This window comes from Scyliorhinus canicula, chromosome 14 (assembly GCF_902713615.1).
Source record: "Scyliorhinus canicula chromosome 14, sScyCan1.1, whole genome shotgun sequence".
Taxonomy (NCBI): Eukaryota; Metazoa; Chordata; class Chondrichthyes; order Carcharhiniformes; family Scyliorhinidae; genus Scyliorhinus; species Scyliorhinus canicula.
In genome coordinates, this window is record NC_052159.1 from 33131522 (window position 1) to 33154939 (window position 23418).

Sequence of the window (23418 nt, forward strand, 5' to 3'; positions counted from 1 at the left end):
TGATTGTTAAATCTGCCACCACGTTTTTGGGTTTGACTTGGCCTTGACTTGGAAAGACAAAGTATCTCAACAATTTGAACTACAGGTTACCACGCGAGTGGTAATTTCCACTACTAAGTTGCTGCCATCAGTTCAAAGTGACATTTTGCCTACCATACAAGTGAGCAACATCATGTATGAATTTACGTGCTGGCGCATTGCCAGGCACATCAGCTGTTTGTCCCAATGTTTGGTGATCAATTCAAAAGAGGTTTTTCTTTTGATAATTTGTAACGGGCAGAGTGCTGACCATTCTCAACCAGCCCACGCTTTCAAAGCCCAAAACAAAATATCTATTGTAAATGTGATTGGGCATCACTGACTAACCCAGGGGTGGGCAAACTTTTCCGTGCAAGGGCCACATTCAGAAATTCACAATTTTAAAGGGCCGCATAGTATATTAAGTAAAATAATTACTTCACCCGGTTATGATTCTGGGTGCCTCATATAGGACATAGAACAGTACAGCACAGAACAGGCCCTTCGGCCCTCGACGTTGTGCCGAGCAATGATCACCCTACTCAAGTCAACGTATCCACCCTATACCAGTAAGTAACCCAACAGCACCCCCCCCCCAATAACCTTAAAAAAAATAAAAAAAAATTTTTTTTAATGACTTGGTGGGCCGCATAAAGACCTTTGGCGGGCCGCATGCGGCCCGCGGGCCATAGTTTGCCCACCCCTGGACTAACCCATCCTGGGTGTGCTAATAGCTACACTAATAAGCAATTTAAGATAAACAGTCAAGTTTGCAATATGGGGTCCATTTACAATTGCTAGCAGCAACATGTATTCATACAGAGTCCTATTTTCTGCAAAAGGGAATCTGCTCAAGCCTTGCATCTTTATTGAATTACCCAGAGCCAGGGGAATCTTTATCCTCCCCCCAACAATTGTTTTCCTTATGGCACCACCTCCGCCAATCAGTGTTGACTTGCCTACCAATCAGCAGCCTTTTCTTCTCCAATATAAATTCTTACTCTTTAATAGGTTTATTGGATTTGTTGGAAACTTTCCATCAGTTAAAGAAATTGCTGTGTATTTTTCAATCAAATTCCATTTAAGCAAAATGTATAGATTGCACGGATTTTAAAACAAAATCAATACAACTCTCCAAGAAGTTCTATAAACAAGTAATGAATAGGGCTTTGAGTTGTTGAAACGAAACCAATAGTAAGGGGCTTTTATAATTAGTTTACCTCCCCCCTACCCAAACTCGTGAGACACTACTGCTGTCTTTATTATTGAACCAAATTTGGCTCAATAGTTTTAATTTGACAGCTCCTTGTTGAAACATTTTCGCACACAAGATTATAAGACTAAAATGTGTTTCTAAACCCGCCCCCTTGCGTATTATCAGTTGTTTTCAAGGTGTTCCTGCGACGGTAAGACCCTAGTTCGAGATTTGATGAAGGATTTGAATGCAATAGGAACTCTGATCGGAAGGAGAACGTTTACTTATGTAACAAGACAACGATTCCATTGTCACTAGTGTTATTTTTTTTGCTATTTAATTGCTCTCCTATTCCTCCCCCCGTTATATGTACAACTTTATTTTTTTAAGGAACCGTTTAATGGAGTCCAAGGAAGCAGGGCTGAGTGGGGAACGATTCGGCAGCGACGCCAAATACACTAAAATGGAGAAAGATTGCAAAAAGAAAGGCAACATTGCACGGCTGAGAATGCTGTGGGCTAGTTGGAAGGTACGAATTTCTCTCTTTTCTCCTCCTCCTAAATTAATTGCGGGCAGGAGATAACCACCAAATGTCACCTGCTTATTTTAATGCAGAAATCATTTTTTGCACCTTTAGACACATCGCCTCCGAGGAATAAAGTCTTTTTTTTTTAAAGTCCCAAAGACGGCTGACTACTAATATTGTTTTAATCAACGAATCATTTGTGACTTTTTAAGAATGTTGGACTGCCCACAAGTAACTATAATGGATCCAGTGCCGCCCTCCACGTGGCATTATGGCTCCCAAATGGGTTAGGACCTTGGTACAGTGCAGCACAAAACGGGTGGGACAGAGGTAACTACCATTTCTGATTAGTCAATGCTTTTCGGCAAAAGCTCCAGTTAATGAGGCAAACCATCAAATCTGTGGAAATAAGAATCTTCTCGCAATCCAGTTTCGGCGGCAAACTACAGTAAAATGTAAACAAGGCTTATGCCTAATACCATCGAATTAAAAAATTAAAATTTGCAAAATAAAAGTGTCTGAAGTACTTTAAAGGAACATGTAGCTCTCCCATGTGGCACCAATAACTTGTTAATCATTTACCGGAGCTGGTTTAGCACAGGGCTAAATCGCTGGCTTTGGAAGCAGACCAAGGCAGGCCAGCAGCACGGCTCAATTCCTGTACCAGCCTCCCCGAACAGGCGCCGGAATGTGGCGACTAGGGGCTTCATTTGAAGTTATTTTCATTTCATTCATTTAGTAGAAGATGCTATGGAGCCTTGATATTATCTAGATTATTGATTTTACACTTCAATCAAACCCACTTGGGTTTATAACAGCAGATGGTCGAAATCTGAAATGAAACAGAAAAAGCTGGATAGGCTCCGGTCTGGCAAGGCTCCGCCATTCAATAAGGCCATGGCTGATCTTTTTATGGACTCAGTTCCACTTACCTGCCCACTTACCATAACCCTTAATTCTTATTTTTTTTTATTGTTTTATTTCAAGTTGCTATTGTTTGTCTGGCCTGAGAGAACTATAGCTACAAAAAAGAGTTATAAGATGTTAACTAATTCTCACATTGTTCAGTGTAATATTTTTAAACCATTTAATTCTCTCTACGTTCTAATGTGAACTCATTGTTAAATAGACACCTCATCTTTGCCCAGAGTGTAGTGAGCCTTGAAATGTGCTGCTGACTGGAGCCCTGCATGCTGATTCTGCATTTCTTCTTCAAAAAGCAACTGTGTTGGTTCTTTGCTAGAGCAGATATTGAATCATTAAGTAAGTGGATTAATGGTTAATGCACTCGTGGTCAAAGATGGTCTCCTGGACAGGTGATGAATTGCTAAGGGGAAAGGGAGCAATTTCTTTTTTTGTCATCTTAATTGGCCCTGTTCTGATTCTTCTCTCTTCCCTCCTCTCTCTCTCTCTCTCTCTCTCTTTCTCTCCCCCCCCCCCCCCCATTAGATAGGCAGGAAACTTGTGCTCCAGTCATCATCACAGGCCTTTTCCTGACCATTGTTTCCAGGTTTTACGATTTCATCGTATTACAGGAGGAACAGGCCATTTGGCCCATCGATCCTACTCTGCCATTTGATCTGATGTGGCCTTTCCTGCCTGTCCCACTTAATCCTTGACTCCCTTTTCAATCTAACTCTGCCTTGAAAACATTTAATGAACCAGCCTCCACTGCCCTCTAGGAGAGAAAATTCCAACAGCGAACAAACTTATACTGCAAAGAAATCCTTCCTCCTCCATCTTGAATGGGAGACCCTTACTCAACTGTTTCCGAGTTCTAGACTCCCCCCACAACAAGATTTTAGATTTATTGTCATGTGCACTGGGTTACAATGAAAAGTATTGTTCTGCGTACTGCGTACCGTTCCATATATGAAAAATGTAGACATCAGGTGAAGCATATGGAGCATACTGCTACAGCAGTAGAGAAGATGCATAGAGAGCATCACGGGAAATGTCTTTTCAGCATCTACCCTGGTGATCCCCATGACCCCATGACTAGTGATCATGAATCTGCATCAAAAGGTTATTGTGGAAAATGAAAGCTCGTGGTGTAGGAGGTAACATGTTAGCATAGCTAGAAGATTGACTGGCTGCAGAAAACAGTGAGTATGCATAAATGGGTCTTCTGTTTGATTAGTAGGATTTGTCTGATTAGTAGGATTTGTCAAGTGGAGTCTGTGCTTGGGCTATGACCTTTTTACTATTTAACATTAATGTCTTGGCTGAGGTGAATGAAGGCATGTTAGCTAAATTTGCAGAGGGCACAAATCTAGATAGAAAATTTGCACATGGCACAAATCTAGATAGTAAAGTATGTTGTGAAGATGATGATGATGATACAAGAGTTTTAATTTGGAGGTAATTAGATTGGGTGAGTGGGCAAAAACCTGGCAGCTGGTGTATAATGTGAAGTTCTTCACTTTATACCAGGAAGAATAAAACGCAGATGATTACTTAAACAGTGAACTACTGCAGAATGCAGAGGTGCAGAAGGATGTAGGTGCGCATCAGGTAGCACGGTAGCATAGTGGTTAGCACAATTGCTTCACAGCTCCAGGGTCCCAGGTTTGATTCCTGGCTTGGGTCACTGTCTGTGTGGAGTCTGCACGTTCTCCCTGTCTGTGCGTGGGTTTCCTCCGGGTGCTCCGGTTTCCTCCCACAGTCCAAAGATGTGCAGGTTAGGTGGATTGGCAATGCCAAATTGCCCTTCGTGTCCAAAATTGCCCTTGGGTGGGGTTACTGGGTTATGGGGATAGGGTCGGGTGCTCTTTCAAAGAGCCGGTGCAGATTTGATAGGCCGAATGGCCTACTTCTGCACTGTAAATTCTATGAAAGAGTCACAGTTAGTATGCAGCATTGCTTGTAATCAAGAAGGCTAATAGAATGCTCTTCTTTACCTTGGGAGGAATTGAACATCAAGATAAGGATGTTATAAAACCATAAGATATAGGGACAGAATTTAGCCATCCGGCCCATGAGTCTGCTCCGTTAACTGATCATGGCTGATGGGTTTCTCATCCGCCTTCTCCTTGTAATTCCTGATTCCCTTGCTACTCCAGAACCAAACCTATCTATCTCTGTTTTAAAGACACTTGAAAACTTGGCCTCCACAACCTTCTGTGGCAATGAGTTCCACAGATTCATCACCATCTGGCTGAATACATTTCTCCTCCTCCTCTCTTGTCACTTCAGTCTGAGGCACTGCCCTCTGGTTCTAGTGGAAACATCTTCTCCATGTCCACACTCTTTAGGCCTCTCGGTATTCTTTAAGATTCAATGAGATTTCACCCCCCCCCCCTCCCCCTCAAAATCCTTCTAATGTCAATTGAGTACAGACAAACTCCTCAACTGCACCTCATATGACAAGCCCTTAATTCCCAGGATCATTCTTGTTAACCAAATGGCGTCTGACCAGAGCAGTTCTTCCTTGCTCTTGTATTCTAGCCTCGCAATGTGAATGCTAACATTGCATTTGCCTTCCTAACTGCCAACTGATTCTGCACACTAACCTTGAGAGAATCCTTGCTTTGCTGACAGGGAAGGAACTGTTACTAGGGGACAAATGGGAGGTCGGGAACGGCGAATTCCCGAGGGGGGGGGGGGTTGCTCGCGGAGGGCGCAAGCTAGAGGCTGGCCTAAAAAGGGTGATGGCTAGTCATCAGGGGGGAGGGAAGCCCCCTGACCAGGCTGATTACATGGAAAGTCAGAGGGTTGAATGGGCCGGTCAGGAGGGCTCGCGTGTTTGCGCATTTGAGGGGGCTCAAGGCGGACGTGGCAATACTACAAGAGACACACCTAAAGGTTACAGACCAGATGAGATTGAGAAAGGGGTGGGTTAGCCAAGTATTCCCCTCAGGGTTGGACTCAAAGACCGGGGGGGGGGTAATTATCTTGATCAACAAACGTGAGGTATTCGAGGCAGAGAGAATTTTGTCAGACAAGGGGGGTAGATACATAATGGTGAGTGGGAAGCTGAAGGGGGTGTGGGTGGTACTTGTGAACATATATGCTCCGAATTGGGACAATGTGGAATTTGAGAGGCGGGTGTTAGGCAAGATCCCAGACTTAGAGTCACAAAACCTGATTATGGGAGGAGATTTTAACACAGTCATTGATCTGGAATTGGACCGGTCAAAATCCAGGACAGGGAGGAGGCCGGCCGTGGCAAAGGAATTGAAGGGGTTTATGGAACAGATGGGGGGAGTGGACCATGGAGGTTTGCATGGCCAAGGGCGAAGGAGTTTTCTTTTTCTCACATGTCCACAAGGTATGCTCTCGCATCGGCTTTTTTGTTCTGAGCAGGGCGCTAATAACGGGGGTGGTGGAGACTGATGTGGGGTTGCTAGCGGACGAAGCAATCTGTGGGTGGGTTAACAAGTCCATCCCGAACTACCTGGAAACAAATGATACGGGCGAGGTCTCTGCAGCAACGGGGTTTGGGAAGCTTTGAAGGCAGTGGTCAAAGGGGAATTAATCGAGATACGGGCCCACAGAGAAAAGGTGGTACGGGCTGAGGGGGATTGGTTATTGGAGGAGATATTCCAGGTGCACAGGAGATACTTGGAGCCTCTGGATGCAAGAGCCCCAATTGAGATTGAGGAAATAATAGAGGGGCTGGGAGGCATGCAGTCGGGCAAGGCCCCGGGGCCTCACGGCTATCTGGTGGAATTCTTTAACAAGTTTTAAGAGATAGTGAGCCTACTGCTGGTGAGGACATTTAATGAAGTAAGTGAGAAGGGAGTCCTCACCCCGAAAATGTCGCAGGCCTCAATTTCATTGATTCTGAAACGGGAGAAGGATCCGGAGCAATGCGGGTCATACAGGCCGATTTCTCTACTGAATGTGGATGCCAAACTGCTGGCTAAGATACTGGCCACAAGGATAGAGGACTGTGTCCTGAGGGTGAAAGGTGAAGACCAGATGGGATTTGTAAAGGGCAGCGACTCGAGGCCAGCAACAAAGGCCAATGTTCAAAGGCTTTTGAGTGTTATTATGATGCCCTCGGAATGAGAGGAGGTGGAGGTGGTGGTAGCGATGGATGCAGAGAAGGCTTTTGATCAGGTGGAGTGGAATCACCTGTGGGAGGCCCTGGGAAGGTTTGGGTTTGGTGAGGGCTTTATTGACTGGGTGCGGTTGCTCTATCAGGCACCAGTAGCGAGTGTGCGTACTGTCATGTGAGAGAGTATCTTTAAGAAATGGGTGTTTATCAGTGATGTCAGTGTGGGTGGAGCTGGTCTGTCTGTCAGCTTTTTACTTTTGTTTTAGGCTGTTTGCTGCAGGGTGTGTTTTAGTTTTGTTTTCAGTGTTGGAGCTGAAGCCAGACCAAGCAGGTGTACTGCTGTTCTCTCTGCCATCAAAAGACTATCTCTTGATCATTTTGTGAATTCAGAGTTACAAATGTTTTCAGTAGTGAAATGTAAACCTAATGTGCTTCTGTTAAAAGGTGTTTCTTTTGTCTTCTGGATGTTGTTTTGGAAGTTATTAAGGATTACTTAGTGTTGTATTCTTTGGGGGTTGTATTTGAATTAATGGTTGCTAAGATGTTCACTATGTTTTAAAAAGATTAACTTGAGTTCATAGAATAAACATTGTTTTACTTTAAAAAAATACTTTTCCATTTCTGCTGTACCACACCTGTAGAGTGGGCCGTGTGCTCCCCATACTACAATCTATTAAAACTTGAGTCAGGTGAACTCCATGATACACTTTGGGGTTCCCCTAAACCCTGGCCCATAACTGTACAAACCGGCTTGAGGTCTGGGTATTTTGAACTACACCGAGAGATGAGGCAAGGATGCCCCCTCTCCCCGTTACTGTTTGCTCTGGCCATAGAGCCATTGGCCATGGCGTTAAGAGCCTCTAGGAACTGGAAAGGGCTGGTTCCGGGGGGAGGTGGTAGGGGAGGGAGGGGTGGAGCACCGGGTCTCGCTTTATGCAGATGACCTGCTCTTGTATATTTCAGACCTGTTGGAGGGGTTGGGGGAAGTAATGCGAATCCTGGGGGAATTTGGCAATTTTTCAGGGTATAAGTTGAACATGGGGAAAAGCAAGATGTTGGCGATCCAGGCAAGGGGACAGGAGAAGAGACTGGGAGAGCTGCTGCTTAGAATGGTAGGAAAGAGCTTTTGGATCTGGGAATCAAGGTGGCCTGGGAATTGGAGGCACTGCACAAGTTAAACCTATCCCGGCTGGTAGAACAAATGGAAAGGGACTTTAACAGATGGGACATGCTCCCGCTATCACTGGCGGGGAGGGTACAGACCGTGAAAATGACGGTCCTCCCCAGATTTCTGTTTGTCTTTCAGTGCCTCCCCATCTTCATCCCAAAGGCCTTGTTTCAAGCAGGTGAATAAGGTTATTTTGTGCTTTGTGTGGGTGGGGAAAACCCTGCGAGTAAAGAAAGTGTTGCTGGAGCGCAGTCGGGGGGAGGGTGGGCTGGAGCTGCTGAACTTCTGCAATTAATACTGGGCGGCTAATATAGCCATGATTAGGAAGTGGGTAGTGGGGGAGGGGTTGGTGGGGGAGCGGATGGAGGTGGCATCATGCAAAGACGCATGTTTGGGAGCACCGATAACGGCACATCTTCCGGTCTCGCTGGCCAGATACTCCACAAGTCCGGTGGTGGTGGCGGCTCTGAGAATCTGGGGGCAATGGAGGAGACACAAGAGAGTGGTGGGAGCATCGGTTTGGACCCCGATTTATAATAATCATCGGTTTGTACCAGGTAGGCTGGATGGTGGGTATCGGAGATGGCAAAGGGCAGGAATTAGGAGGATGGGGGATCTATTTATAGATGGGAGCTTTCCCAGCTTGAAAGCCTTGGAGGATAAATTGAACTGCCGGCAGAAAATGGGTTTAGGAATTTGGGGGTGCGAGACTTCCTGGGAAAGCAGGTTCCGGCCTTTCCGCTGCTGCCGTCACAGGGGATGCAGGATGGAGTCGTCTTCAGTACCTGGGTGGGAGAGGGGAAGGTTTCAGATATTTACCAGGAGCTTTCGGAGGTGGAGGAAACTCTGGTGGAGGAGCTTAAGGGCAAGTGGGAGGATGAGCTAGGAGGAAAAATGGAGGCGGTCTATGGCGGATGCCCTAAGCAGGGTTAACACCTCATCATGTGCCAGGCTTAGCCTGATCCAATTTAAGGTAATCCACTGGGCACACATGACAGTGGCTAGGGTGAGCAGGTTTTTCAGGGTAGAGGACAGGTGTGCGAGGTATGCGGGACGCCCAGCAAATCATGTCCACATGTTTTGGGCATGCCCGAAGCTTAGAGGGTTTTGCTAAGGCAGTGTCCACGGTGCTAAAAAACACGGGTGGTGCCGAGTCCGGAGGTTGCGATCTTTGGAGTGTCGGAAGAGCCGGGAGTTCAGGGGGTGAAAGAGGCCGACGTCTTAGCCTTTGCCTCCCTGGTAGCCCAGAGACGGATCTTGTTAATGTGGAGGGGCTCAAAACCCCCGAGTGTCGAGACCTGGGTTAGTGACACGGCTGGGTTTCTCAGTCTCGAGAAAATAAAGTTCGCCTTAAGAGGGTCAATGGTCGGGTTCTCCCGGAGGTGGCAGCCTTTCGCCGACTTTCTTGGAGAAAATTAAAATGTCAGCAGATGCAGTATTCCGGGGGTGCGGGGGGAGAAAGGAAGAGGGCGGATTGTTGTTTTATGGTTGGGGTGTGAGAAGATTGGGACAAGGGTGAAAATATTTATTATACCATGTTGTCATTGTTATTTTCAAATACCTTAATAAAAATATTTTTTTTAAAAGTTGAGCGAATCCTGAATTAGGACACTTAAGTCCCTTTGTGCTTCAGATTTTCGAAGTCTTTCCCCAATTAGAAAATAGTCTATGCCTCTATTCTTCCTACCAAAATGCATATCCTCACACTTTTCCACATTGTATTCCTTCCTTTTTTGAATTTGTTCATGGGATGTGGGCGCCAGCATTTATTGCCCTGGAGGGGCAGTTGAGAGTCAACCACATTGCCGTGGGTCTGGAGTCACATATAGGCCAGAGCAGGTAAGGATGGCAGATTTTCTTCCCTAAAGGACGTTAGTGAACCAGATGGGTTTTTACGACAATCTACAATGGTTTCATGGTCATCACTAGACTTTTAATTCCAGATTTTTATTGAATTCCAATTTCACCATCTGCAGTGGTGTGATTTGAACCTGGGACCCCAGAGTACTCTGGGTCTCTGGATTACTAGTCCAGTGACAATACCACTGCGCCACCATCTCCCATTCTCCAAGCCTGTCCATGTCCTTTTCCTCGCTTCCTCAACACCACCTCATTGTATCATCTACAAATTTAGCAACAATACTCCTCAGTTCATTCTTCCAGACCATTAAATGTATATTGTAAATGGTTCTGGTCCCAACTGGCTGCCATCCTGAAAAGGGCCTCTTTGTCCCCACTCTGCTTCTGTCAGTCAGCCAATTCTCTATCCATGCCAATACCTTGCCGCTAACACCATGGGCTCTTATCTTATGCAGCAGCCTCTGTTTGGCACCTAATCAAAGCCTTCTGGAAATTCACATAGATCAAGTCCACTGGTTCTCCTTTGTCTAATTTCTTTGTTACTTCTTCAAAGAATTCGAACAGATTTGTCAGGCATGACTTAACGAAGCTGTGCTGTCTCAGCCGTACTTTACCTACACTTCCAAGTACTCCGCAATCTCATCCTTTTATAATGGAACAACCAAAGTTAGACTAACCGGCCTATAACGTCTTGCCTTCTGCCTCCCTCCTTAAGCAGGGATGCTACATTAGCCATTTTCCAGTTCTCTGGGACCCTACCTGGCTCAAGTGATTCCTGAAAGATCACCACAATCTCCTCGGCTATCTCCTTCAGAACCCTGGGGTGTGGTCCGGCTGCTTATCCACCTTCAAAACTTTCAGCTTCCACAGACCTTCTTCACTTTGGAGCTTAAGCTGATGGTTTTGCTACTTTTAACATTCTTATTAGTAGGACCTGTTTCTGTAGGTTTTGAGTCGAAGCTTGATTGGTTGTTGCAGTGTATCCTGGTATAGTACACATTGCGACAAAGAGTGTGTTTAGGGTCAAGGGCATTGATGCAGGTTTTTTGCAAGGTAATATACTGGTCACCTACTGAGGAAAATGGAGACCTGGTATTTGTGAAGGTATAAAATTGCAGTAATGAGCGTATTGAATCTCTGCATCGCTCGGCCTCTGACCCATGACCTCCACATGACACGGGCTGCCTACTTCCATCACTTGTATGCTCACCTGCATTTGTTCCATCTCGAATTGTTCAGGGTTGATGATCGAAGCTTACGATACTGTTTCTGATGAGGAAATACTGCTCCGTAAATATTGACAGGGATGTTGAGCATTGCCATGGGAAGCCAGTTAAATTCAGGACCATTTCATTCAAGTGATCCACTAATTGAGCCAAGGATAGAGCACTTTGTCAAACTGTAAACTGTTGGTCTAACCAATTGAAATTATACTGCATTGTGGATTTTTTGTTTTTACAAGCAAAGGAAGTGTTTGCTGTAGGAGAAGGCAGTCGAGTGAAATCATGACCGAGCAGATGTTGAAGAGGAAGTTTTGGGAACTGCTACGTCTGCAATCCTTTGGAAAAACAGGGCTGGTTTATAAATGTGCTCTACAAGGATTTTTTTTTCTTATTCCCAACCTTTGTCCTATTAAAATGCTGATGCAGTCAGAAAGCCTACTTAATGCTTCAGATACAAACCTTCCCACTGATATAACAATGACTAGACTTTATGGAGACGGCACTTTTGAGTGTAAGATTAGGAAACTTGTGGTTTTGGATATTGGCAGAAACTCCTGATTGCTGAAAAACTTAAAATTGGGGTAAGGTCATAAAAATCCTCTGCATCTTTAACCACTGTAGCTGATGTTTTAAGAAAATAAGTACAACTTTTTACACAAATTTTAGCAACAGTGTTCAGGAAGCATGAGTAAATGGATATTTGAATATGGATATATTTGACATGAAGATTTGTTGAAGGAATAAATTGTGGCCAGATATATTAACTTGTGGGGAAATGAAAGGGATTACCCTTGTAAAAATCCTGCTCCCATTCCAGAACACTTTATTTTCCTTTTGCAGCTCTTGAGATGCAGGACAGGAGCTTTAACGTTTTACTTTTTAAAAAAATCTTCCTTATGGCTAGGTGATCGTACACACTGCACATGGGTGTTTTGAATGCTAGTTTGACCTTCCACAGTGCACTAATGTACTAATGCGGCGCCAATCACTGTACCCTCAGGCCATGGAAAGTTGTTGTTACTAATGAACAGTGCCTTTGGCTAAGGAATGATTTTGTTATTTTGTGTGTGATGAGCTTGTTCTGGCCTTCCAGTGTAAAAGTTCTGGGGAAAATGCTTCATAAATTGTTTTAACCAATGTGCAGGAAATGTAATCTCTATTAAACATACTATAAAGATGAACATATTATTAAAATATTTCTTTCAAATTAAGTGTTTAACATGGGTTGCTTCCTCTTGCAGTTATTGAATGGGCCACCTTTTGAACGGGCCGCCTTTTAAATAGGGGGGTCATGTGAAGTGAGCGTGGGAGCGGCTTTGTTATTGCGAGCACTGGCTCGGCTCCTTGTAATCCTATATTTTATCCTGGTGTACATTTCATGTTTGTCTTTTCTTGGGACATATGTCCCCAGAGGATCCTGATTTTGTGTTTTTGTGAAGAGGAGCCGAGATATTGTAGAAAAACCTTGTTGGTGGTCGGAATGGGTGCCCAGCTTGCAGTGGTGTTGTCGCTCTTGGGTGGGCTTTCACCTCTGCGCTATTGTGCATCCAGATGATGGCCACCATTGAGAATGCTGATCTGAATGAAGATCTCGGTTCTGTGGTGCAGATCTTTAGTGCTCACTTTGATGACGTTGAGATCCTTGGGAGAATGTTGGAGGCACGTAAGAGCGTTCTTGCATTTGGACAAACAGTTTCCCTGGTGAGGGCCCGCCTTCAAAACGTTTGAGATCCTGATGTGTGGTGTGTCATTTATCCTGAACGATACTACAGGTATGGGCCGGGCAGGTGTATCTGTGAACCCGGTCTTTGGCAAGAAGTGGGAAGCGCGTTCCTGATGAGTTTGAAAGTTGGCTGCCATGCTTTCCTGATCTTGATTTTGGAGGTTGGGTGCATCTGGTTCAGTGGAGCACAGAGTACCTGACCTGACACTCCCCCCATATTATTCTATTCTCTATGCTCCTTGTGAGGGGTGGCTGAGTGGGTCAAGTCATCCTACACCACCTCCTCCTTATGGTTATGGGAGCGACTGTGCCTTTTTGACACCCCTTTGTCTCATTATAATTAAGATGAGGAGCCGGGGCAGGGTGATGGTGAATGGTAGGGGTGGAATTGCATGATGGGATTTGTTACGTACTCACTAAGATTGAGGATGGCCCCCAATTAGAACTAACTGTATCAGGTTTTGTTATTTTGAAACTCATCCTTCAATGGCCTGGGCAACTTACGTATCCAGGAGAGAACTGGGTGCCTTGTGACTCTTGAAGTTGGAGATATTCCTCTTTTTTTTTTTAAAAGTACAGTAAGAAGTCTTACAACACCAGGTTAAAGTCCAACAGGTTTGATTCAAACACGAGCTTTCGGAGCGCAGCTCCTTCCTCTTTTTTTAAAAGAGCTCTTCGAATGGGAGGATATGAGAGCTGGCACATTCTGAGATGGGTTTGGTTAATCCTTCGGTGGTCTGCTGAAGATAAATTGTTTTTGGTATCCTTCCTATGATGGTGTACAGTGCTGGGTGATGGCTGATATCTTTAGGAAAGTTTGGGTGTTCTTCCCTTGGGAGTTGTTTGCAAAAATGTAAAATCTTAATAAACACACTTTTTAAACAGAGGGGGAGTCTGTGCACAGTTGAGGTATAAAGGGGAAAAGGTAGGGCAAATAAATCCAGATCGCGCTGGATAACCAGAGAGACACATTGCAACAAAATAAAAAAATGTGCTTTTGACTGATGTCAGGTGGATAATACGACCAAGAATCTGGTGAAGAGCAGGTAATTCAAAGTGTTAATTAATAAGAAGCTGAATAGGCTGGCTGCCTGTACTTGGGACCAGGACCAAATGAGGCACCTCATTGCATACTAGGGGAAGTGAGAGTGGAAATTGCGAAGGTACTGGCCATAACTTTCCATTTTTTAATTTGGGTATGACACCGGAGGACTGGAGAATTGCAGATGGTTCAACTACCCTTGAAGATAAGCCCGGAAACCACAAACCAATTATGGTGGGGAAGGTTTTAACAATTTGGGACAAAATTGAGTAGTCACTGACCCATGTAGGTTAATTAAGGAAAGCCAGTGCAGATTTGTTGGGTGGAAATGTTTGACTAAGTTGGAAGGGAGATTGATATGGGCAATGCAGTTGATGTGGTGTACGTGGATCTCAAGTGGTATTCGATAAACAGACTTGAGCAAAGTTAGCTCATGGTAGAAGGGACAGAAGCAACACTGATACAAAATTGGCTGAGTGACAGGAAATGATGATGGTGAATGGAAGCATTCCATTGTGAGAAGGATAGTGTAGAACTTCAAAACAACACCGGTTTGTTGGACAGGTGGACAAATGGCAGATTAAATTTTAATGCCAACAAGTGTGAAGTGACTAATTTTGTAGGAAGAATGCAGAGAGATCATATTAAAATAAAGGATACAGTGGGTGCATTTGTGCATTATGCTCTTGCATTCGACCCTACTCTGGGGTGGCTGAAGGCCGTTAACTTCACCTCTTGCAGTTCTGTCCCAGTCTAGGGTTGTACATAGCATGTCCTCCCATTCTTTCGTTTAAGTATATCTGTACTTCATTGCGGTAAAGCACTTTGAGATGATTGTAATTGAAACTCTTTCTTATTAAATATGCTATGTAAAGAGAAATTGCTGGTTCATCCTTATTAGGGAAGCAAATGCCAGAAATGATTTCTATGAAGGTGAGCTGCTTATTTAAAGGAAAATCTGCAAACTCCATAAATTATAATTCATTAAAAAAGTGAAGTCATTGCTTAAGGGTGAAAGCAGTTTTAAAAAAAAAAAAATCAAAAATCCACCTTCAGGCTTGAGCATGGTACTGCATGGTTTGTAGTTGTCATTAGCGTAGGTATTCGTTCAAGCTCCATGCTGCAAATACACAAAGCAATGCCATGAATACATAATTTCATTTATAACCTCACCATTGCATGAATGTTGGTCCAACAGATAAAATGTAATGTTTTTGACACTTTTGTAGTTTGAAACTTGGGAGCAAAGCTCTCATCTATAACCTCCACATGGGTTAATCAACCTGCCTCTGTCAGGCAGTAAGAGAGAGTGATTCCTGGTCAGACATGTGATGGGAAGAAAGCTGGAGCCTCCACCATCATTATCCACCACTCCAGGTTATCATTTTAAGCTTTGTTTAAAGGCCTGTATGGCTCATATATTGGCAGGCAGTGGGTTAGTTTGCAGAAAGCTGACTGACTCGTTGGTGTTGCTCGTTCTGGGTGAATGTGCTTAACACTCAATTTGGCTCTGTTTTGTTACTTAGCTCTGGAGTCGCCAGGTATCGTTAAGATACTGCCACAAGTTTCAAGGTGAAGTTCAAAGCAATAAAACCATACACCAATTAGTAAGTTCAAACAACTGAGTTTATTATAATACAATTATAATACTACCCATGCACACGCTAAGAGGATTAAACTATTCCTACCGCTAAATAAACAAATACTTATCTCGAAGGAACTACCGGATCAGGGGGCAAGGCCTCTTGCTCTGCTCTGGTCTGCAGACTTCAGGGTGGTACGGGTTAAAAGGGGTCAGGAGTGTCTATCTCTGGTAGCGATCGTTGTGAGACTTGCTTACTGGCGGCTGCTGTCCCCAAACCCCTCCTCTCTCTTGTTCAAGGTCTTCTTGGCAATGCTGGTCCAGAGAGGAGGGCTGGTTCAGAAGGAGAGGAGGGCTGGACAAGAAGAATGAACTAAGTGTGGGACCTGTCTTTTATAGGTCCCAGGGATCCGTGCCCCTTTGGGCGGACCCCTTTACCTGCTCTGAATCGATTGGGTCTCTTCCCAATCGATATGTTTGAATCCCCCCAATACTGAGGCTGTTCCTTGGCTACTGGGCGGGCTTTCAGGTGCTTTGTTTTCGGACCCCGCTGGTTTCGGGGTGTCTGGTATCCTATACAATGTTGCAGTTACTTCCCCATTTGTGTCCATTGTCTCAGGGATCGTCCCATTACTATGCTAACTGCCTCGGAGATTGCCTCATTAGTATGCGGAATGTTCGTTTCAGTGCAGTCTGCTCTCTTAGCAGACAGAATCCACATTTGCTTGGTGCAGCCTGCTGGTGCGGCAAACATTGTCCATTTTATCCTGTATGCTGTGCGTTCCTCCATTTTGTATTTGGGGAATGGCCAACTTCGGTGGCTGCATTGGTCAGCTTAAAGCTTTAATTTTTCACCTAGCTTTTCTTTTCAAATGTAATATATGCCCTTAAAAAAAAATGCCTATATATTACTTTGTGGCAGTCTTATGGCGCAATTGGTAGCGTTCCTGCCTCTTAGCTGGAAGCTTGGATTAAGGACCCATTCCAGGACTTGGTGTCCTAGGCAGGTGCATTCCTAACACGATCAACCTGCAAATGTTTCCAACATGCCTCTGGTAGTCAGTAAGAGTGAGTGATTCCTGCTCAGCCATGTGAATGAAAGAAAGTTGGAGCCACCACCATCATTACCCATAGCTCCAGGTCACAACAATCATGTTGCTCCAGCAATTTTGGCTCCCTGGGTGATCTGTAAGACCATTAATTTAAATTGCTGTATTTCAAAAAGGGACTATATATTTTTGACTTCGCAATTCTGGGAACTCAGTGCAGAAGGAAGAATGGTCAGTGAGGTCCAGCATAATTTCTGATTTTTCTTTCTGTAATGTGTTTTTGTTTTTCTTAACACTCTCTGTACTATTTTTATGCTCAGGGTGTTGACAGCGGAAAAGACAAAATGGGGATAGGTGACCACAACATATCAGCTGTCCGATACAACCCTGGCTTCGATGATGATGGGTGAGTAAATGAATGCTAAAATGTGTCTTTCAGAAGATGGATAGTGACTTCGTTTTCTTGATTTCCGCAAATAGAACAATTATCAATTGGTCCATGTAGCTATATAAATGAGCAGACTTGACATAAATAGATTATTTGAAAATGTAAAAATTAATCTTTTGTCAATGAGAACCTTAAGCCTTGTATTTATGGTTTTCAGAGTCTTGGCTTCCCATTAGATGCAAACTCAAGATGTTCAGTGGGTTGGGTTCCAGTGCAGCTTTCTGTAACCCATCTCGGTTTGTACTGTTTTTTAAAAAATGTCAGCTTGTTTTCTTTTTTATCATTGATTATTGCATCACCCTGTTCTGTTCCTCTGATCTAATTCATTTGGCCTGTTGGAGAACTTTCAAGAAAGCTGCTTCAACTTTCGGAATTTAATTTTGTCTCTCTTACCCCCTACCCCCACCCCCGGTAGCACAACACTCCAGATTTCAGCTATTCTCTTGTGCAAGAGACCTTTCATTCTAATCCTGACTATATTTGTGTTGATTGTGGATAGGGTCATTTTACTGTAACGCAAATAGATTCAGATCATCAGAATGGTGTTTACAGGATGTGTGTGCTGAACGTCAGCATAGCTTTTACACACCCTCTTTCAAGTACATAAAACTACTTCCTTGTGCTGTTAGCAGTGATGAAACGTGGCATTTCTGCAACTAGTTCTTTTTAAAACTACCACACTTCTGCCTTATGCTCTTTCCATGCCCCTCCCTAATGTAGTGTCTATCCCTTTAAGGTAAGGGGCAATCTGCCAATAGGATCACATGACCCAGCAAAAAAACAATCTGGGGGCCAGAGTGGGGATTCACCACAGCAAGTGTGGGTCTTTTGCCTCCTGATCTATTCCGGCTGCTGACTGATGGCATCAAAGCTGCAAGACTCTAAGAAAGTAATGTTAGTTGTTTCATACCTTGCTGGTGAGCCAAAGGTATTACACCTAGGCTGTTCTCCGCCTCTATGGATCAGATTGCAGCTCCAAAGAACCAGAATTTAAACCTGTGTCCCAACAGCTTTCATTGTTACCCTTTTCATTGCTAGTTTTGGCAGGAGAGAGGTGTTTCAGGAGTCGAAAAAAGGATAGGTGCCTAATTGCTGGAATAGATCAACTTGCATTGATGGGAGGAGCAGAGAGACACAGGATAATGCAACTAAGATGGCAAAGTTGCCCAGTTTTAGCATTGGGTGCTTTTCACACCCACCTATCTCAAATCTGCTTGCTTTTGATCAGACTCACAAGTTGGTCCAACTCCCAACCCTTCTCCTCTCTTTCCTCTTCCCCAATGTCTTAAGTAGGAGGGCTAGAAGTGGCCTGTAGTTTAGCTTTTCAGTGAATATATGAAATCAATTGACTGGTCACCTTACCTTGAAAATGTTGCCAACGTTATTTTGCTTCTGCTGTTCCTGAATCCATTACATTGTGCAGATTGAAACCAGCCACTTCTGCTCCCTTCTCTCTTTCTTCTCCTCTCTCTTTCTCTCACCCCACCCCCCCCCCCCCCCCCCCCACCCCACCCCACTTTCCAATAAAGTGACAGCCCAGTTGAAGCTTGAAAGCAGTCATGGGATTTGACGTGCAACAATTGCCCTAGGTTGCACTTGCTCACCTCCTAGTGGTTAGTTTGAGAAGTGACTTGAGCAAGCATATTTTTGAGGTGGTGGTCACCTGCCCACACTGACTGAACGTTGCAAAGAAAAAAAAAAAAATTCTGTCCTCCCATTATTCTCAAGCTTGTTCTATAAAAACTGGGATGTGCTGCCCAGTGTTAATGAACAACAAAAGACACCTGATTATTGTTTTTCCCCAAACTATGTCCAACCCCTCTTTGTTTATTATACACCTAGTCTTGCTTAGATTTGATGACTTGAGCGATACAACAATCTATTGTGACCAGGAAACTTAAAAAGGTGAGATGGTCATTTAGATCCTTTTGAGATTGGGATTTGTGCTGTGAATAAGGAATTGAGCTGTTGTTTGCTTTTGTGTTGTGACTAAGGAATTGAGCTGTTGTTTTTTTTTCTGCCTCCCCACTTTAAATGGATTGATTTTTACTGTGCTGTATGTGCCGTGCTGTTAATATTGCAAGTATATTTCAGTTGGCTTTAGTTCCTGATTTTATTGAACAAATCCTAATGAGCATGTACGGCAATCCATAATTGTGTTGTAAGTTCCTAAGTACTTGTATTACCTCTGGCTTACATTTGTTTAATCTATTAAATATATTTAAAGTTGACCATGCTTTTTTCACCCTGATTCCCTTTTGCTTTTGTGGATCCAGATTGCCAGTAAAATCCATTATGAACAAAGCCACCACGTGCTATCCTGGCTGTTTTGCATACAATATTTGCAATCCCTTCGTATTTGTAAACTTGGGTGTCCAAAGACGGCAGCAATTTTATATACACCACAAATTTTGTCCCAGCCCCACATTTTTAAGATTGGCGTTGCTATTAATTTTAAAATTATTTGTCACACTGGGGACGGTATTAGTGGCTGTTACAATACTTGGGATATTGATTTTATTCTTCTGCAGTTTCAGTGATGACATGGAAGCCAAAGTGCAAATAGATGATGGGAAAATGGAGTGTATTGGACCAGACACCTGGTATAAGTAAGTGTTTTTTTTAATTTGTAAATTCTAAACTAATATTCTTTTCTGTTAACAGGAAGCAATGTCTCAAGTTAGTTTATATATTGTAATTTATTGCTTTCAATTAACATTTTGTGCAAGAAGGAGGCTGAAAAAAGGCATAATGATTAAAGCAAAAGCATATATTTTCCGATGTATACTGAGGAGAGATAGGTGGTTGACTTAAGAATTTTGGTGGGAAAGGAATCAACAATGCTATAGTGCAAACATCAATGCTTAGAAACATTACTTACTGATGAAGGGATGAAACTTGCACTTGTGCAATGTCTTGAAGGGTCTTTTGAATTGAAGGGTCGTCACTGTTGCAATGTAGGAAGCGAGGATGGCAAACTACCATAAACAGTCATGTGATAAAGATCAGAATTTGTATTTATGATATTAATTGAGGGATAGATTTTGGCTAGGACCTTTTTGGATAACTTCCCTGCCCATTCTTTGAAACAAACCTCTTGGATAGTTTCCATCCAGACAGGCAGTTAAACAACTTCAATAGTGACACCTCTTGTACTACATTGCTGCTTTATTACTGTACTTGATTTTTCTGCTGAAGCCCTAGAGTGGGACATGAACCCAGAATCTTGTGATTCTGAGGCAAGAATGTTACTAGCCATGGCTGCAGGCATGAAGAGGGATTGCTGCCCTACCTAGTCTCTGGCTGTCTGTTTCTCTCTCTTGGCAAGTGCTACTAGGGTCTGTTTTTCTTCTGTGAGCTGATTTCAAGTTCGCTACTGCACTTGGGTATTACAAGTATATGTTTTAATGCTATCTTGGTCAGCTGTGGTATGTAGAACCTCCCAAGTTTGAGTCTCCAACCCCAAGTTGCTGAGTTATCCAGGGTTTTTAATGATATTGTGTCTTTGTCAAGCCTGGAGAGCTTGAGTATGTATTGGTAAAAGTCAATCCTGGAACGTTTCTGTCCTTCTCAGTGTGAGAGTATTACTGTATTCAGATAGTGAAAAGCATGTCTCTCATTGTCCAGTCAAGGTAATTCTGGGTAAATCATCGGTTGTCTAGTTTTGTTACTGGAGTTGGTCAATTTGCCATCGTCAGACATAGAACATAGAACAGTAGAGCACAGAACAGGCCCTTCGGCCCTCGATGTTGTGCCGAGCCTTGTCCGAAACCAAGATCAAGCTATCCCACTCCGTCATTCTGGTGTGCTCCATGTGCCTATCCAATAACTGCTTGTACAGCAGGCAGTCCATTCCACACCCACACTCGAATAAAGTACCTACCTCGGACATCCCTCCTATATCTCCCACCCTGAACCTTATTGTTATGCCCCCTTGTAACAGCCTACATATTGGGTGCAATTAATACTGTGTTAAGTACTTAATCCCTTCCGTTAAATGCAATCACGAATTTGCAATTGGACAAGTAAAATTAGAGTCAGCTGTAAATAACAATTTGAAGTCTGAGGTGATAGTTGAAGAATATACATAGTGCATGTGTTTGAGCCCGTGCAAGATGGAGTACAGATGCCAAAAAATCCTGGTGGCTTTTGTGGGGTGGGGGAGGGTTACTGCAATACCTCTGGCTATAGAATAGAATGGAATGGATGGATGCACACCTACACGTCGTTCTGTGAAACTTCGTCAACATCTGTTCTTTTGTGCAGAGTGCCAAGTCCTGTATGTGACTTTATTCCTGCACCCAGCCATCATCTAACAGTCCTAGATCCGACACTTTTAAAATCTTGTATAAGAAAAAAATATTCAATACTTTGATCTGTATAAAATCTAAATCCTTTGCTTAGTGTTGCCCATAAACATAGCACCAGACAGTTTGTTGTTAAGATGGTGAGTAGGTCGCCAGGTATTGCCATCAACAAGGCAACATCATTCCACAATGTTTGTGGGAGCACCTCCACTCTTTTTTTTTCTCTGTAAAATCCCAACAGTGGAAGTGTCATCCAACACCTGGTGTTCAAACCTGACTGATTTTTGTTTTTTTTTATTTTGTAAAGAAGAGGAATGTCTTTGTGTGAATCTCCATATCCCTATATGGATCTTGCTGGAGAACATTCTTGTTTTTCCCTCCACCCCAGCCAATAATCAGCCATGGTGAAGAAAGCTTGCAATTACATAAGACCATTGTGTTCCTCTCCAGTAAACTCCGAATTAGCTCATTTGGCAGTTGGTTCTTTGCACAGGAAGGTCCGACGAGTAGCAGAGGGATTCATTTTATTTATTTTTTTTTTGGATGGTAAGACGAATAAAACAATTATTGGCCAAGGCAGCAGACAGACTTCCTGTTTTAGGATGGCAATTTTTAAAAAAATTGTGATACCTCAGCCTTTTCAGTGCTGTGCCTGCCAAGCCTTGTAAGCTGAAATTGTAGAATTCAGCTTGAACCAGATCTATTCACCACTGTAAAATTGATTCTTAAAAATAGGTGAGAGTAATGTAAATGAGTTTTTGCTGAGCGTTGCAAAATTTTTGATCTCAAAGCCTTCACTTGTATCCGCATTCTTTTGAGGATGTGTCCTGAAGAGTAGAAAGAACCAAGGTTGTAAAGAATTGGACAAACTAACAATTCGGTCAGACAGTATCCAGAGAGAAAAGTATTATGTTTCAGGCCTGACTAACTTGTTTCTGACCAGCCATCGACCAGAAACATTAATTCTTTCTCACTCCACAGATGCTGTCTGACCTTTCCATCATTTTCTGTTCTTGTTCTGTGCTGTACTGTTCTATGTTCTTGTATATCATTAAAACTTGCAATCCTGTTTTGATTTGAGGAATTGTTGCAATGCTAAGTGTTGTTTTGTAGTTACTGAAAGGGTGCTGAATGGTGCTGAGCATTGGAACTCTGATATTTTAGCCTATTGAGAACCTGGGTATCTTGTATTAATCCAGACACTTGATTTTGTCTGGCCCAGATCAATACTGCTGCTGGTCACTAGTCAGGGTTCACATAGAATTTTATTTCGAATTTGCCCATGGAACATCTATTAATACAAAAAAAAAATTGGCATCTCTCTGCACTCCTAACCAGCACTGTCCATTACAAATGCAACACTCTGTGGTATTGTCCAAATTGCTCTCTCTGGTGTATCACTAGTAGAATGATGTGACTGCAGCCGGCATTTTCCATTTATAAATATGGACAGTGGGAGTTTGCAATGGAAACTTGGGTCTTCCATTTGATTTTTAACTCATCCGATTATCCATTAGCCTTTAATTCCACTTCACTTGAGACACTAGTATCTTGAATATCCTTTATCTTGAATACCAGTGAACAATAACCATGGAACATTGGTTAATAAACTTTAAAAGGGAACTTGCTAACTTTGATCCATAACCCTTGGGATTTGATGGTTCTGTTTTTAAGACCTTGAGCCACAATCATATGTCACCATTCCGTCACTGTCACTGGGTCAAACTTTTGGAACTCCCTCCCTAACAGCACCGTGGGTGTGTACCGACACCTCAGGGCCTGCAGCGGTTCTGGAAGGCAACTCACTGCCACCTTCTCGAGGGCAATTAGGAATGGGCAATGAATGCTAGCTGAGCCAGTGAAGCCCACATAAATGTCCGTGTATTTGAGTCTGCAAGTCCGAAGACTGATGAAATGCACTTGTGATACTTCCAGACCTGTGCATTATGTACTTGCAGCAACAATCACTCTTGCCTGGCAATCATGTACTACGAGATGAAGATAAGATAGCAAAGATCTCGCCTTCCACATATCAGTGGTTATGCTGTTGGACTAATAATCCAGAAATTAGAATTAATCCAGAGAGCATGAAATTAAATCCGACTATTGCAGATTTAAAACCTGAATTTTGAAATAAAAATAAAAAGTGGAGCTGTCTAATTAACATAACGCCTCTGATTCACAAATATCCTTTAGAGAGAGAATTCTCTTGCCCTTGTGTAGCCTGGCCTAAACATGCCAGCTCCGCACCATTGCCCTCAAGAAGTGGGTGAAC

At 43.3% G+C, this 23418-nt stretch overlaps 2 protein-coding genes across 8 annotated transcripts in view; one reads left to right on the forward strand and one right to left on the reverse strand.

Annotated features, from left to right (window-relative positions):
* fgl1b (fibrinogen like 1B) overlaps positions 1-18293 on the reverse strand; it is a 56987-nt gene extending 38694 nt beyond the window's left edge. Inside the window, exons 1-2 of one of the 4 annotated variants that reach the window (XM_038818400.1) lie at positions 18199-18293; positions 14808-14877 (exon numbers count right to left, since the gene is read on the reverse strand). The gene's annotated coding sequence lies outside the window, so the exon portion shown is untranslated. Of the gene's footprint in view, positions 1-10979; positions 11185-14807; positions 14878-18198 lie in introns of those variants that run through there. The other 3 variants (XM_038818401.1, XM_038818399.1, XM_038818397.1) reach the window with 3 other exon arrangements.
* Positions 1119-23418, forward strand: part of tpte (transmembrane phosphatase with tensin homology) — a 99776-nt gene continuing 77476 nt past the window's right edge. Inside the window, exons 1-4 of one of the 4 annotated variants that reach the window (XM_038818394.1) lie at positions 1119-1212; positions 1604-1742; positions 16709-16794; positions 19368-19445. In XM_038818394.1, the coding sequence (XP_038674322.1) occupies positions 1614-1742; positions 16709-16794; positions 19368-19445 (293 nt within the window). In that variant the 5' untranslated portion in view covers positions 1119-1212; positions 1604-1613. The other 3 variants (XM_038818393.1, XM_038818392.1, XM_038818395.1) reach the window with 3 other exon arrangements.